We start from the raw sequence: 16,530 nt of genomic DNA on the forward strand, positions 1-16,530 counted from the left end.
AAATTTTACGTCAAAAATGTAAAATTTTGTTAATCATATTTGTAAATTAAAAAACAAAAATAAAAGTCTTGCAGAATCATCCAAAATAGTATTCTTTAAAAATTGTGATATTTTGAATAACACTAGATTTTAAATAAGTTTTATAAATTCATGATTAAATAACAAGATATTTTAGATTATCTTAAATGATTTTACATAAATCTCAAGTTGAATAACATAGGATTTTAAAATATTTTTAAACATCATTAATGGAATAATAAGTGATTTTAATAATATTATAGAATCTTTCAAATACAAGTTGAATATCTTTCTCTAAATCTAGGGTTGGGCATTTGGGTAACCCGTTCGGGTTCGGGTATTATCCATTCGGGTTCGGGTAAACGGGTTTAGTAAAATAGAATCCATTGGGCATTTTTAGATATATAGGTTCGGTTCGATTTGGGTACTATCGGGTTCGGGTCGGTTTGGATTACAAATTTTAGAACCCGATTAGTACCCGAACTACCGGGTACCCGAAAAAATATAATTAAATTTAAATAAATTTAGTTAAAATTTAAATAAATTTAGTTAAATTTTGACTTACATAACAAAATATTTTAGATATTTTGATTATTTTTGATATTTAGGTATAAAACTAAATGAAATATTAAAAATTATAATCATAATTTTGGGGTAATTGCATTATATTAATGATAAATATTATAAATATGTTTATATGTTTAGGTTTAATGGGTACCCAAACGGGTACCGGATATTACCCGAACCTACGGGTATTAGAAAATAGAATCCAGTAGAGTTTTATAGGTAAACCCATTATCCAAACCGAATCCGATTTTTCGGGTCGGGTTCCGGATTGGGTATTCGGGTACAGTTTTTATGCCGAAACCTATCTAAATCTTTCAAAATTCTAAAATATTAAAATTCCATCAAATTGTACCCTGATAGATTATTAGATTTTGGTTAGAAGATGAATATCTTCAAACGAAGTTACAAGGAATATAAAAGGCTTAGAGAGGCCATTCGTTTGAGTATTATTCAGTCACAAGCTTCTTGTCTTTTTGCATTGTCGTCTCGGTAAAGTAAGCTTTTCTTTCTCTGCAATTTTTTTTGTCTCTTCTTCTTTCTGCAAAATACCATTATTTTATAGTAAATGCTTAAAACTTATCTTTAGATTTTCTAGAGATTTGTGACAAATGCAAATTGGGTTGTTAGAACTTCACGTGTCATCTTTGTGCCACATGTGAAATCCTCGTTTCTCCTCTGATCTCATCTAATTTGTTTCTTGGGTTTTGTCAAAACTGTTTTGTTCAACCCGAGAGAGCATATCTTCAATTTGAGAAAGTCTTGAGTCTTTGAACATCAAGTTGTCTTTGTTTTTTTCTTCAAATGGATTAAACTCTTGATCTTTCCCGTAGGGTTTTCTGAATTCCTCTGCACGGCAAGGTCATGGCTTCGTCTGCGGTAAGAAACCGTTGTGATCTCTCTCACTCACCTACGACTTAGAAAACTCCTTAGATGCTTGTGTTGTTTAGTCTCTTAGTTCTCAATATTTACTCACTTTGTCTGATGTTCTCTCTCAGGCTCAGAGCAAGCAGCAGTTTAAGAGGTCTATGACCAAGAAATCACACTCATGGTGGTGGGATAGTCACAATTGTCCCAAGAACTCAAAATGGCTTGCAGAGAATCTAGAGAGTATGTTGCCTGCCTCACTTGGCATTGAGATCTCCATCCACTTAATGTAGATACTATTACCCAACTCTGACGTTTTTTTCTTTCTTGTTCTTGATTTGGCTTCTCAGAGATGGATGACCGAGTGAACCACATGTTGAAACTGATTGAAGAAGACGCAGACTCTTTTGCCAAGAAAGCTCAAATGTATTTTCAGAAGCGTCCTGAGTTAATCCAGCTTGTCGAGGAATTTTACCGCATGTACCGCGCATTGGCTGAGCGTTATGATCAAGCTAGCGGTGAGCTTCAGAAGAATCATCATTCATCTGAGATCCAGTCACAGAGCTCTCTTGAGATATCATCTCCTACCCAAGAGAAGTTGAGTCGCCGTCAGTCTGGTCATAAAGAAGAGGAAGATTCATCATCTTTGACAGATTCCGGTTCTGATTCTGATCATTCCTCTGCTAATGATGAAGACGCTGATGAGGCATTGATCCACAGGATGGCTGATCTTGAGCTTGAGCTTGAAGAGACGAAACAGAAGCTCCTTCTCCAGCAGGAAAGTGACAACAATGTTGACCTCCTTCACAAAATTACTGTATATGGGGGAGAGCTTGGGGAAGCTAATGAAAAGATTCGAATGCACGAAGAAGAGATCGCTAATCTGAAGATTGAGCTTCAGAGCTGCATGTCCTCTGGAATAGAAGATCCTCAAAAGAGTCTTGATTTGGATAAAGAGGACACTAAAGAAGATGCAAAAGTGCAGGCCTTGGAGGAAGAGCTGAGTATCGCAAAAGAGAAGGTTCAGCACTTTGAGAAAGAGACTTATTCTCTGAGAAATGAGCTTGAGATCAGTAGAGCTGCTGAGGAGAAGCTGAAGAGCTTACAGCATGAGCTAGAGTTGGCTCAGAAAGACACTGATGGGTATAGAAACACGCTCAACGCAGAGATGAAAGAAGTCTCTAAGTTGCAAGAGAGATTGGCAATGGTGAAAACTAGTTTACAGGACAGAGATAACGAGATAAGGGCACTTAAAACTGCTGTCTCTGATGCTGAAGAAAAGATATTCCCAGAGAAGGCACATATCAAAGGAGAAATATCAAAGCTTCTTGAAGAACGAAGCCAACTTGGAGAGCAACTGAGAGAGCTGGAATCACATATAAGGCTGATCACAGAAGAGAAAGCTGAAACAGAGGAGAAGCTTAGAGGAGAATCCAAGAAGATCAGCGTAATGAGAGATGAGAGCAATGTGCTAAGAGAAGAGATTGGGAAGAGAGAAGAGAAGTTAAAGGAAATGGAAAAGCATATGGAGGAGCTTCACATGGAGCAAGTGAGGCTGAGAAGACGATCTGGTGAGCTTACAGAAGAAATGGAAAGAACGAGATTGGGTGCATCAGAAGTGGCTGAGCAGAAAAGAGAAGCAATAAGGCAGCTTTGTATCTCACTTGAACATTACAGAGATGGGTATGACAGGCTTTGGAGGGTTGTTGCAGGACATAAGAGTAAGAGAGTAGTGATCTTAGCAACGTGAAGTGTAAGAACAATGACTATGTGCTGGACATACAAGTGTTTTCTTTTGGACTTCAAATGTTGTTTTTTAAGGGCTGTTAGTTGATGTTGGAAAATACGTTGAAAATGAATAATCTATGTTGATATAGTAACAAATCAATGGTAATATTTTCTCATTTCTCAAAACTCAAACTCAAATCAATGGTTGGTATTGGTTTGAGATTTATGAAGATTTTTGAAGAGTTCAACAAAATCATTAAAAGTGAATAAGTGAAAGATCGTTAAAGATTGTTAGAGAGTTTTGTTGATTAGTTTTCTAAAATCTTGTAAAGTCCTCCAAACAATCCTTGTATTTTTTAGATAATTTCCATGACTTTATTTTGTAAAAAAAGTATCTAAAATCATCAACCAACAACATAATAATTGAACTTATTAACAATCCTAGATTCTTTTATTTTAATTGAATAACACAAAACTTTTAATAACTTTATAAAAGTCTGAATCCAATAACCCAAATTTGTTAAGATTTTAAATGACTTTTTACAAATCACAAACTAATAACACTAAACTTTAACAGAGTTTAACAAAATCTTGATCTAATAACAATAGATTCTACATAAGATTTAAAATCTTTAAAATTCTATTCAAATCTAAAACCAATAACCTCTACTTATATTTATACTCACTAAAGGCAGAGACTCTGTCGTGACCAGAGACTTTTGCTTTAACCCTTTCTTTTCCAAAAACACAGTGTTTTGCACAAAGCTAAAACCATCTTCAATCACACTCTATAACCAACTCATCTCAATCCCGGCTCAGAAGTAAAACCAAAGCACCAAAACTGAAATTGAATCATCAGGCTACACCAACAGGCATAGACAACAGCTGTGTTGTGATTGTACAATAATTTGCAAATATTTTGAGAATACATACATACATAATTTGCAAATAAGAGAAAAATGGTGGTCCCTCCCTCGCTCAGAGACCATTATGCGTATAGTAACTTGTTTCAATACGGGTTCAAACCACGCAATACGTATGGTGTATTTTAGTGAACATTAAGCTCTATAATAAGCTAAACAATTTAGCCTAAAGGATCCATGGTACATATTAAATGGGTCCAAAGTAAGAAGGCCCATGTAAGGTCATGATTGCGAAACGAAGGCGACGTTGAATTAAAACACATGAGGAGATGGTGGACAAATATGGGCAGTAGGGGGGGTAGGTAGCACCATTTCTCCATGTCGCTGTCTTTCGTGGTAACGGTAGGTGTATCTCTCTATCTCTTTAAACTATTATTACTTATCTTTAAATTTAGTTTTTTTTTTCCTCTAATCCTAAATACTCCAAAGAATAAATATGAAATGACGAGTGCAAGGAGAGAGAGAGATAGAGGCTAATTCGTGAGTATTAATATAATGGAAGTCAATAAGAGTGGTTGTTGCCTAAATTGACTCTCGGATATTAAAAGAGAGTTCATGGATGGATGTGCATCCGCCAAAATTCTAAGCCTTGTACAGTGCCGCGCGTTTATTTTAACTACCACTAGTTTTTTTTTTTTTTTTTTTTTNTTTTTTTTTTAATGGTTTTCTTAACGGCGTCACGTCGTCTTCATGACTTTTAAATTTCCGACCTACGCACCCTCGTGTTCTGTCTGTTTGTCTCTCTTTCACACCTTTTTTTGTCTCGCCGTGACTGACTTGTGTTTCCTTTTTTTTTGTTTTTCTCTTTCCTTTCTTTGCTTTGTATTTTGACCATATATAGTGGTGGTAAGGTTAATTGTTATTTACATTTCTTTGATAATCATTGAAATTCGTATTAATTTTCAATTTTATATTTGGTTTGTTGCATCTGTTTGCTTTGAAGAAGACTATGAAGTATTAACCAAAATTTTAAACAACCAACACAATGATATTACATTAGAGAATATTATTCTAGATATCAGATGCTGGACCAACAAGTTTCACAAAATGCAGTTTATTTTTACAAAGAGATGTTGTAATTATATTACTCATATTTCTTTGTTTTTTTGTTCGATTGGTTTTCATCGCCATCATGGCTTATGAACCAACTGTATCTTGATTTTATACATTTAATGATATAACTCGACGAAAAAAATATATTTGGTTTGTTGTCACATGTCAACTCAGAGACACAAACGGAATGCACCGTGTCTCCTATTCATTAATTACGATACATATCACTAGAATTATTGAAAACACACGCACACTATCACCTTTTTTTAATTAAAACAATATTCACCTAATAGGAAACCTTTTATCAGGATAAAAGTCAAAAACCATTTGGCAATGTTAATAAATTCGCTGACGGTTTGGTCTAGCCTAGCCATATATGTAGTTGGAGACTAATATCTTAATGTAAAAGTTTGTTTTAAATTCCGAAGATTAATTACCACAATCAGTATTGTTCCAAACTATATATGTCATGTGTAATTTAAAAACTTAGGGATCCTAATTTATAAATTTTTAAAAAATTATTGTATTACAAAATATAACAAGCATATTCTTATTTCATCACTTAAACATTCTAAAAGAAGGGGTCATAACCACAATCTTAGTTATTCCATGATCCGACTCAATATAATCACCATTTTCATTTTTAACAGTTGTGATCTATTTCTTGTTTCTTTTTTTTTGTTCTTAACTGAAGCTTGAAATTTTGAATTTTGGTTTTCTCTTTCAGTCAAACCATCCAATTTCTTTGGTTTCCATTCATCTTTTTTTTTAGGTGTCTTTTAGTTTTCAAAATGCCTCCATATGATATAATACCGTAAAGCTCTTATCAGAGTTCATCTATCTATATTAGCCGTATAATCAATTTTTTACTTTCTTCAAAACGGTAAAACCTTACGACTATTAGTTAAAATCTGGCTCACAGTTTACTTGTAACCGGAATTGATCTTTTAAAGTTTATACACCAAAACCATCTGTTTTGAAACCACTTGAGACCAACAGTTAATTAACCAAACCAGTGTACGTAACTATATTGAACGTGCATCTAATTAAACTTTGCTTTAAGAAAGAATTCATCAATAATGTATCAATAAAGAAAGAATATGTCGTATGTAAATTATGTTAAAGGAATCATCATATACAATTCAGACAATAATTTTTTAAAAAATCAGATACACTAAATAATTTTTATTTGGTGCATAACTTCTTTTTTTTTTTGGTCATATACACTGTAATCTTATTGCGGGTTACGATACAACGTCAACACTAATACAAATTTATGAGATTACAAACTATAGCCGGCTGGGATAAAATGAGAACCGGGAGTTTGTTGTTAATCTTTCAAAATGATGTACCACTCAACCCAGCCCCGGGCTCATGCCTAGGGCGAGAGAGGCAATGGCCATAGGACAAAAAAAAAGAAAAAAAAAATTATATTGGATAGAGTCCTAAAAAAAATTATATGTCTAGGGACAAAAGTTTTTTTGAGACGGGGCTGACTCAACCACATGAGCTGAAGAGCTTCTTGTGTCTTTTACCAAAAAAAAAAAAAAAATTGTTTCTTGTGTTGGATAGTGTGTGATCATACGTGATCATACTACATAAACCCATGTAGCTGGTAGTTTTTTTTTTTTTTTTTTTTTTTTGTAGCTGGTAGTTTTGTCTATAGAAATTTTCACTTTTGTAGGACTTTGTAGGACAGACAGACTCAACTAAACAACACTATAATTGTATATATCAAAAAGCATATTTTTTAATAGAAGGTATGTTATATGACTACTTTAAGCAAATACTTTGGTTTCAATATATATATATATATACTAGAATGTTACTCACGCGATGCGTGGATTAAAAAATCAAATATTTTGTATGTAAAATAATATTTTCATTAAATTATATATAAAATGTACATGATATTATTTATATATGCCTTGAAAATTTTTTTAATATTGTATATACATTTATAAGTTTATAATTTTAAAGTGTGTTAAGAGAAGGACAAATTTCACAAAATGCATAAAAACAAGTTTTGGTTTCAAATTTAGCACATCATTTCTAAAATTCTAAAAATACTAAAATAGCATAATGCTTTTAATCTTATACTCTAAATACTAAATCATATCTCTTCAAAATTATACCGTAAATGTAAAATAGAAAATTCAAACAAAAAAATATAAATAACTATTGGAAAGGGTGTAAGCTTTTTTCGGCATAATGACGGAGTTAATAAGGTTTACAGGAAAATAAACATAAGGTATGATTGATAACTCAAAAAATACCAATGCAATATAAAAGTAGTCTTGCTTTTGTACAGGTTAATCTACTTGTTAATTTATACCACTTTTAACGATTGCCATATATCTACCATGAAAGTATTGAGGTTACAATATTTACATATATATATATATATTAAATATTTTACGATAGGTCTCTGTAATGTTTTTTTGTGTGATACGAAAGGATGTTGTAAAGTTTGGGAAGTGATTTCAAAGAGGCATAAAGAAGTACATGATCTTTTGACTATGTATATATGCATTACACGGTAAAATTAATCAATATACAAAGTAAAATATTTTTTTGTAATGGGGATAAAGAACTTTTAAAAACAGAAAACAAAGCAAATTTACGAAACATAAACTTAGAAATATATTGTAGTTGAAGATCAGAAGACTTGAGAGGAAAAATCTAAGGGACATACAACTATAATATTATGAGTGAATGTTCAAAGCCAAAGAGATTCTGCTGTAGGAGTCGAGCATTGGGCTCATCTTCATCACTAAAGACTTCCAACTATAGTTTGAAAGTTAAAAAAATCACATTACAAAACAATGCAAAAACGTTAAATTATAACTATCATAAAACATAATCTTTTGAAAGAGGCTAATAAATATTGATAAGACTCTGATACTAAAGTAAATATATATATAAGATATATATATGCCATCATAGTTGATCTATAAAATAAAAAAAAACCAACGATCAAACTCTTATGTTTTTTTTTTTGGTTTTGTTAATGAATACGTATATATTTAGTTGTTATTTAATTTATACACTCAAATAGAAAGACAAAAAGAGAAGTTTAGTAGTTGATAATAAGTAATGAAATATAATCATCTTCTCTTCCTCCTCCTACCTTCTTCAGCAAACACCTTTTTAAAAAACTTGGTGGTCTTTACCTACCCCCATCAACAACACCAAGCCCACTCACACACATCCATCACCGTTTAATCTAACGCCGTTTATCATCGTTTCACCAACTCCCTCTCCCGCACCTAACGCCGTTTTCTTTTTGCCGTTGGTTCCTCCATTCTCAAACCAAACCAACCTCTCCCTCTTTATAAAACCTTCTTCCTCTTTCACCATTTCTTCCTCAGCAGCTTCTTCTGCTTTATTTTTATTTTTCTAACAATCCAATTCGCTTCTCACCGGAATCAAATACTCAGCTGAGAGGTACAGTTATGGACCTTCTCTTGTTGGAGAAGTCTCTAATCGCCGTCTTCGTAGCGGTGGTTCTCGCCACGGTGGTTTCAAAGCTCCGCGGCAAGAAATTAAAGTTACCTCCAGGTCCTATGCCGATTCCGATCTTCGGAAACTGGCTACAAGTCGGAGATGATCTAAACCACCGTAACCTCGTCGATTACGCTAAAAAATTCGGCGATCTCTTCCTCCTAAGGATGGGTCAGCGTAACCTAGTCGTCGTCTCTTCACCAAATCTAACCAAAGAAGTCCTCCACACGCAAGGTGTTGAGTTCGGATCTAGAACGAGAAACGTCGTGTTCGACATTTTCACAGGTAAAGGTCAAGACATGGTGTTCACTGTCTACGGAGAGCACTGGAGGAAGATGAGAAGGATCATGACGGTTCCTTTCTTTACAAACAAGGTTGTTCAGCAGAACCGTGAAGGTTGGGAGTTCGAAGCAGCGAGCGTTGTTGAAGATGTGAAGAAAAATCCAGATTCAGCTACTAAAGGGATCGTGTTGAGGAAACGTTTGCAGTTGATGATGTATAACAATATGTTCCGTATCATGTTCGATAGAAGGTTTGAGAGTGAGGATGATCCTCTTTTCCTTAGGCTTAAGGCTTTGAATGGTGAGAGGAGTCGTTTAGCTCAGAGCTTTGAGTATAACTATGGTGATTTCATCCCTATCCTTAGACCTTTCCTTAGAGGTTATTTGAAGATTTGTCAAGATGTTAAGGATCGAAGAATCGCTCTGTTCAAGAAGTACTTTGTTGATGAGAGGAAGTGAGTTCTGTTTTTTTTTTTTTTGGATTTTGAGTTTGGTTTTTAGGGGTTTCTTGGATATTGACATTGATGAAATCATTGCAGGCAAATTGCGAGTTCTAAGCCTACAGGTAGTGAAGGATTGAAATGCGCCATTGATCATATCCTTGAAGCTGAACAGAAGGGAGAAATCAATGAAGACAACGTTCTGTACATTGTTGAGAACATCAACGTCGCTGGTAACTATTTCTTCCTTGTAGTATACGTAATCAATCCTCTAGACGTCTCTTACTTGCATACGAAACTGGACATTAGTGTTTTAAGTGTATCCTGTAAATTCGGAGTTAGGCTCATGTAGATTGTTATTTGTCTCCCCTGAAGAGGCTAGATATTGTGTATTTGTACAGTTTTGTGATGCTGATTTCTTGATTGAAACAGCTATTGAGACAACACTGTGGTCAATCGAGTGGGGAATTGCGGAATTAGTGAACCATCCTGAGATCCAGAGCAAGTTAAGGAACGAAATTGACACGGTTCTTGGACCGGGAGTGCAAGTGACAGAGCCTGAGCTACACAGGCTTCCATACCTTCAAGCCGTGATTAAAGAGACACTTCGTCTAAGAATGGCGATTCCTCTACTCGTGCCTCACATGAACCTCCACGAGGCGAAGCTAGCTGGATATGATATCCCAGCAGAAAGCAAAATCCTTGTCAATGCTTGGTGGCTAGCAAACAACCCAAACAGCTGGAAGAAGCCTGAAGAGTTTAGACCAGAGAGGTTCTTTGAAGAGGAAGCACACGTTGAAGCAAACGGTAATGACTTCAGGTATGTGCCGTTTGGTGTTGGACGTAGAAGCTGTCCAGGGATTATATTGGCGTTGCCTATTTTGGGAATCACTATTGGTAGGATGGTACAGAACTTTGAGCTTCTTCCTCCTCCAGGACAGTCTAAAATTGATACTTCTGAGAAAGGTGGACAGTTCAGCTTGCACATCCTTAACCATTCCACAATCGTTATGAAACCAAGGAACTCTTAAAAATTTCTGCAAAAAGAAAAAAAAATGACTTTTTATAGTGATGCTTGTGAAATCTGTTGAATATTATTATTCCCCATGTTTTGCTTTTTGTGAGATGTTTTGTGTAAAATGTCTTTAAAATGCTACGATTGCAATAATCTAGTGGTGCCCATTGTTTTAAATGGACATTGATGTTATATCAAATTCAAAAGTCTCATGATTGTTGAACTATAGTCATATTAATTTGGTGGTTTCTAGGTTCTTCTCACTTCAACAGAAACCTTTTCTAAACCTGTTAAAAAACACTCATGTCATTTTACACAATTTGTTAAATAAGTTCGATCATTTCTCTATGGGGGAGCACAGTCGAGTAATATGGGCTAATGGGCTTTATATGGCCCATAGATATCGTCCTCCACTCGCGTAGATCACGCAGCGGGAAACGAAAACACCAAATTGCAAACGGTGCTCATAAGAAATTTTCGAAATTTCGAGAAGACCGTTCGGTGTCTTTGATTTTATTTCTCTTGCTTCAATTTTGGATCAAAAGATCATCGTCTTCATCGTTGTGCAGAAGCAATCATCAGATTTCCCTAAATACGCTCCGAGCTCAGATACTGTCGAAGCCTCCTCGAATTTTCGAAGTATCTCTCTATCTTCTCTCTCGATTTCACCATATTTTTTATAGAGATTTCGTAGAATCTTTACCTAGATCTGAAATTCGTCAACCTAATTATGGAATCGTTGCGTCGAATTGTTCATGGTGATGTTGATAAATTCTAATTTCTAGATCCAATGTGTAGTCCGTACAGTTCGCAAACCCTAAGTAAATCAAATTAGGCTCATCTCGCATACAATTTTTCTGGTCAGAAGCTTGATTTTAATGGAATTACAGTTTTCTGAGGCTGATTACTTCATTTTTGCTGGAAAGTTTCAGCGATTGAAGAGACAACGTTGTGGTCAATTGAGTGTTAAATTGCGAAGCTAGTGAATTCGGGATCCTAAGAATGTTGCAATGGATGGGAGGATCGAGGCGTAAAGTGGCTGCTGTGAGTGACTTTTGATTTTTCCTTTTAGAGATCCATTGTGAATTGCGTAGTTCTCTTATAATTTGTTTCAATTCTGACTTGTTATCGTTTTTATTGTGATCTCTTGCGGCATTCAGTCACATACTTCAGTGAAGAAGAGGTGTGTAAGCCCTTTCTTTCTCTGTTATGAGATTATTTTTAAATATATGGTTTCCTATTGATGATTTCGTAGACATCTAGTGCACACATTTTTGATTATATCTTTGTTGAACATGAAGGCAAAAGCAATACTTTGAGCAGAGGAGACAGCAACAAAATCAGCAGCTCACAGTTGGGTCGGAGAGATGTACTAATGATATAAACAATAGTAATCAACACCCAAGAGAACACCACTCTCTGGATATTCTCAATTTGCTCAACTTGTCAACCGCTATTCCTGAATGCAAACCTTCTTGTCCAAAAGTTGGTAAGTGTGTGCTTGTTAGGACTTCCAGCACCGTTCTGAGTGTGGTTTATAGTTCCCTTATGATTGGAGTTAGTTTATGGACCCTTCATTTTCATTATTGCTCGGACCATGACATATAATTCCCAATTTACTTTCTTCCTTTTTGTGTCACTTGTGTTAATGGAAGATCTGGATGCTGATTTCTTCAACCTGAATGACAACACATCCAGAGTAGGTAAGGTCTCCAAACTCTTGATTTATAAATCTTCTCCATTTATGATCATGTTAATATGTTATGTGTGGTGATGCAGGAAGTTCATTAAACCATAAAGCAGAACCTACTTCCTCGAAGAGGCAAGGCAGTTTTCGTTGTTTCGCTTTCATATAATGTGACTGCCCAAGTTTTCTTTCTCAGCATGTATATCCTCTTGATTATTTTGCTAATGGAACTGCACACCTTATAGAAATTTTGATGTTTCACTGTCTTACAGGGCTTTGTTTAGTCTCCCTGACAACCAGACAAAAGATTTCAACAATGCAAACACCACAACGGATGTTATGGATGCTTCACTGTCTTACAGGACTTCTTTTAGTCTCCCTGACAACCAGACAAATGAATTCAAGAAAGCAAACACCACAACGGATCTGTTGGATGGCACAGAGCGGAGTAAGTAATCACTATAACTTTGTATTGACTATTGTGTTAATATCTAGAAAGTAGAGAGGTTTACTGTATTCCGTTTTCATTCCTTTTTAACATCTATAGCATCTACATAGGTCTGTTTCATTCTGGTTTTACTTCCCAATCACTTTTCACTGTTTGCTTATCCGAATTTTAGGCCATATGCAAGTCTCAACATTTTAGTTGATACATTATAAAATGGTTTTCAGAGTTATCTGTCTTTGATTTGGTTGGGGATGATCATACAACAACCTACAAGGAAGAACCTTCTCCGTCTGAGGCTCACATGGCATTTTCAGTTGAAGGTATAGGTCTTAGAGATCACAAAATGGTGGGAAAAGTTTAACTTACGATGTTTACCTAGATCTTGATCAGTCTTTAAGATGAGATGTCCTACTATGCCTTTCTCTTTTGACTCTTACTCTTTCCATTCAGGATTAGGTAATATAAACACGAAAACTCCAGTTAATTCTCCACATCCACCAGACAGGTGGGCAGCTTTCACGATTGGCACTTGTATGCACTTGGTTGAATTATGTACCATTTAGGATCAGTGATTGTATTAACTTGTGCATGAAAGAACGTTTGCGTACCGGTGCTCCTCTCCATGGAAGGATACTGGTCAACAAGCTAAATTGAACATCAGGGCAAGGCTCGACGACTTTGAGAAGGAAGTGGTAACAGACTCTTGTCATCTTATCTTTCACTGTATTCCTTCCATTTCTAACTTGTTTTCCAGACCCAATATTTTCATCCCCTCTTTACAGGACACAATTATTGAAAGTGGCAAAATGTTCCAAGATGACAGCCGTTATAGGTCTCCCATTGCCATACATGCTAAAAATGGGGGCAGAAAGCAAAAGCTGCTCACTTTCAGTGATCACTTGCCAAATCAATATAGCGACTCAAGAAGTTTCTTCTGCGATGCTGCAGATTTCAACAACAGCAGGTTCTCGGATGGTGAGTGGAATGGCCATATGCAAAAAAGGTTTCTTTTTCGTTTCATGCATAACCTCACCATCTATGCAACCCTTATCTTTCATGCATCTTCTATATCTTCTCTTAGTCGGTAATACCCTTCACCTTCTGCAATTTACATTAAATATAACTTGATCAAAGTAGCATTTCACTTCTTACTGAATATTCCTAGTATAAAATGTAATGAACGCAATTTCATGTTGTGTGACATGAACCCTCATCTGTTTTTTTTTTCTTTCCTTGTGAGATCAAATAACAAAAAATTTAAATTTGGTTTATTTTTCTTAATTCACTAGCTAAGTCTGCCTTTCTTGACGACCGGGAAGATGGTTTTTACTGGAACGGCGAACAGCCATGTGAAAAGGAAAGTTTGAACCCTGATTTCTTGAAATATGGCAAGGATTACACTGAGAGTTGCTCTTCTGCAGAATACCATAGGAAAAAGAAGAGGTGCTCTTCAAATCTCTCATTTTGTCACTTTACTATGGTGATACTATGCCTCTTGACATTAAAAGTCTTTGTATTTTAGGGATTACCTGGAAACGACCTGGAGGTCCAACATTAGAGGTGAGTTTAGCTCTCAACTAAATTAGGAATAACAGCGACCTGCATATATGCTTTTATCAAAGAGCTTTCATCTGACCTGATAAGTTGTATTCATAAACTAACTAGTCTAAGCGTATGTCTTTAGGAAGTTCATTGACTCTTTGTTTCAAATCATTCTTGGAAGTTCTAAATTAAATTATATCTTTTTGATTCATTAATTCACTTGCTTTCAGTATCTCATAGCTTCATCTATTGTTGGTGTGTGACGTTGGAGAGACATGTATCTACATACTTGTTGGAGTTACTTTTTGGCCTGTTTATTTGTTGAATCCTTTATTTTTCTGTATTTCAGATTCACCAACTCGAAGATCACATCTTCTAGAAAGGAATATCGATCATCCAGGTTTCACTAAGGCAGCGTAAGTCAATTCCTTATATTGCATCGAGCCATTTTTCTAACTCATGCTGACTGAACTTGCCACAAATAACATCCAGTTATTTCAAAACCCCTGACTTTGATTTTGACAATGAGTTTGACCAACCGGTTTGGTCGTCCATTGTACCTGAGGAAGATAAAGACAGCCTTAGTTTGCGTAGGTAAGCATTTTCAATATGTCTCTTTCTGATTGTGATTCATATGCTCAATATTGAATGAACTGCAATCCTGACGCCACCTCACTTTTCCTAACAGCGAAGAATCTTGCTCATCTAGTGCAGGTATTGATCTTTCTGAAGAATTCTTATGTACACATGTTATGATTTTGCAAGCATTCAGTTTTTCTATAGTACTGAACTGTCACTGCTCCTTAATTTTGTCAGTTTGGACCAATGAAACCCATAATTCACAGTTTGAGACCACAAGAAGACAAAGGAAAAGGGAAACTAATTCGTTTTGCAACCTTGGAGACCGGAAGTATCTGAATAATGACCTTTTCCAAGACTCGTGGGAAGATTGGGATGTGAATGATCAACATATGAAGAGACAAGCTGGGCCTGGAAAGCAGGTTAGACTATCAAACCTAGGAAATTTAAAATCTACCAGTCAGAGAGGAGGTGGTCTAGACACGTCTTACAATTGGTTTGCAGAAGGGTTTACATCTGCAGCCATAAGCTCAGGTTTGCCTTTACTTTGTTATCAGAAACATCTTCAATGGATTGCCCATCATCCTGTCTCAATCCACGGTGCAGAGATCTTATATCTAGGACCATAGAATATCAATTTGGATCTGGTTTCGTACTTATAACATAATCAATATCTTGGCGATCTCTCACATGTAAATTCCTGTATTAACTTCTGTCACAGATATTACAAGTGAGAGGGATAAGCCATATCATTTCCTAAACCCTGAGCTTGGTAGCTCGAACTGGTGTCCATCTCGTGCCCCTGATTCTATTCCGGAAACATGGGTTCCCAAGTTTTCAGTAGGAGGCACTGGAGATGATGATGATGAAGACGACTATGTAAACCGTTTATCAGCAAACCGTAGATCAAAACTAGCAGGAGACACAAACGGTTTCGAGAATGACTCGTTATCAGAGAACGATAATGAGCAAAGCAGAGAAGTGAATGACCCAAAAAGTCAGGGAGATGAGACCTCGCCATCCGTTGCAAAGAGCCTCAGACGAAAATGAGTATGTACGGTGAACATTGTCACACACTTCTCGTACAATCTGTTCGCAAATACCAAAATTCCATAATTAAATCTCAATCCCCCCTAACACATGGAGAATGTTTAAATTGTTTTTAGATGTAACCCCAACAAGGTAGTCATGGAAGCTAAGCATCAAGGGAACAGAGGTAAACTGAATTTTGATTCCTGGGATTATTCATTTATTTGTTTATTATTAGTAGAAGAAGCTAACTTGAGATAGAATCAGGAGAAAGGACAAGTAGAGACTCGTTCCAACAACTGATAATGCTGGAAAGACGCACACTTCAATTCGTTTCTTTTAACAAGACATTGCTCCTTGACTCTTTAAAAACTTAGGTAAGTATTCATATACACATCTCTTTAGTTCAAGTTATCACCAAATCTGAATTCCAAATTTCAGATGTTTCATGGGGATATTATATAAAGGAATGTGCCATTTTGATATATATTATCATTGAGCATGCAGACAGATTAAAAAATCAACCATATCATCAATATATCATGTTGTCTTGTCCATATAGCGTTTGTACCTACCTTTACATGCAACCGTGTTTGTCACAACCCACGTTCTGTCTTTACTACTATTCGAGCCGTTTTTGTGGGTCTATAGACTATAGTTCATGAAGGCAAATATAATCACGTAAAACATGTTTCTGACGAAATTTAGGTAGACATGTTTGTGCAGCGGGTATTGCGAATGTTTATATTTTTGTCTATTTTAAAGGTTCCAAATTAAATCCTATCTCTAACATTAAAACTTGTCGTTGATTTTGTTCTACATACTCGCAAGAATATATATGGCTTATACATG

General features: G+C 35.6%; 2 protein-coding genes and 1 pseudogene across 2 annotated transcripts; all 3 read left to right on the plus strand.

The window, feature by feature from the left end:
- On the plus strand, positions 1,045–3,333 carry LOC104700437 (protein NETWORKED 4B). Its single transcript, XM_010415960.2, has 4 exons — positions 1,045–1,079; positions 1,416–1,461; positions 1,581–1,692; positions 1,800–3,333. Exons 2-4 carry the CDS (start codon positions 1,447–1,449, stop codon positions 3,197–3,199), a joined length of 1,527 nt encoding a protein of 508 aa, XP_010414262.1. The 5' UTR covers positions 1,045–1,079; positions 1,416–1,446; the 3' UTR covers positions 3,200–3,333.
- On the plus strand, positions 8,509–10,574 carry LOC104700439 (trans-cinnamate 4-monooxygenase-like). Its single transcript, XM_010415961.2, has 3 exons — positions 8,509–9,393; positions 9,478–9,611; positions 9,811–10,574. The coding sequence occupies exons 1-3, from the start codon at positions 8,609–8,611 to the stop codon at positions 10,407–10,409; spliced, it is 1,518 nt and encodes a 505-aa protein (XP_010414263.1). The 5' UTR covers positions 8,509–8,608; the 3' UTR covers positions 10,410–10,574.
- Positions 10,686–16,530, plus strand: LOC104700438 (annotated as a pseudogene).

This window comes from Camelina sativa, chromosome 7 (assembly GCF_000633955.1).
Source record: "Camelina sativa cultivar DH55 chromosome 7, Cs, whole genome shotgun sequence".
Classification (NCBI taxonomy): Eukaryota; Viridiplantae; Streptophyta; class Magnoliopsida; order Brassicales; family Brassicaceae; genus Camelina; species Camelina sativa.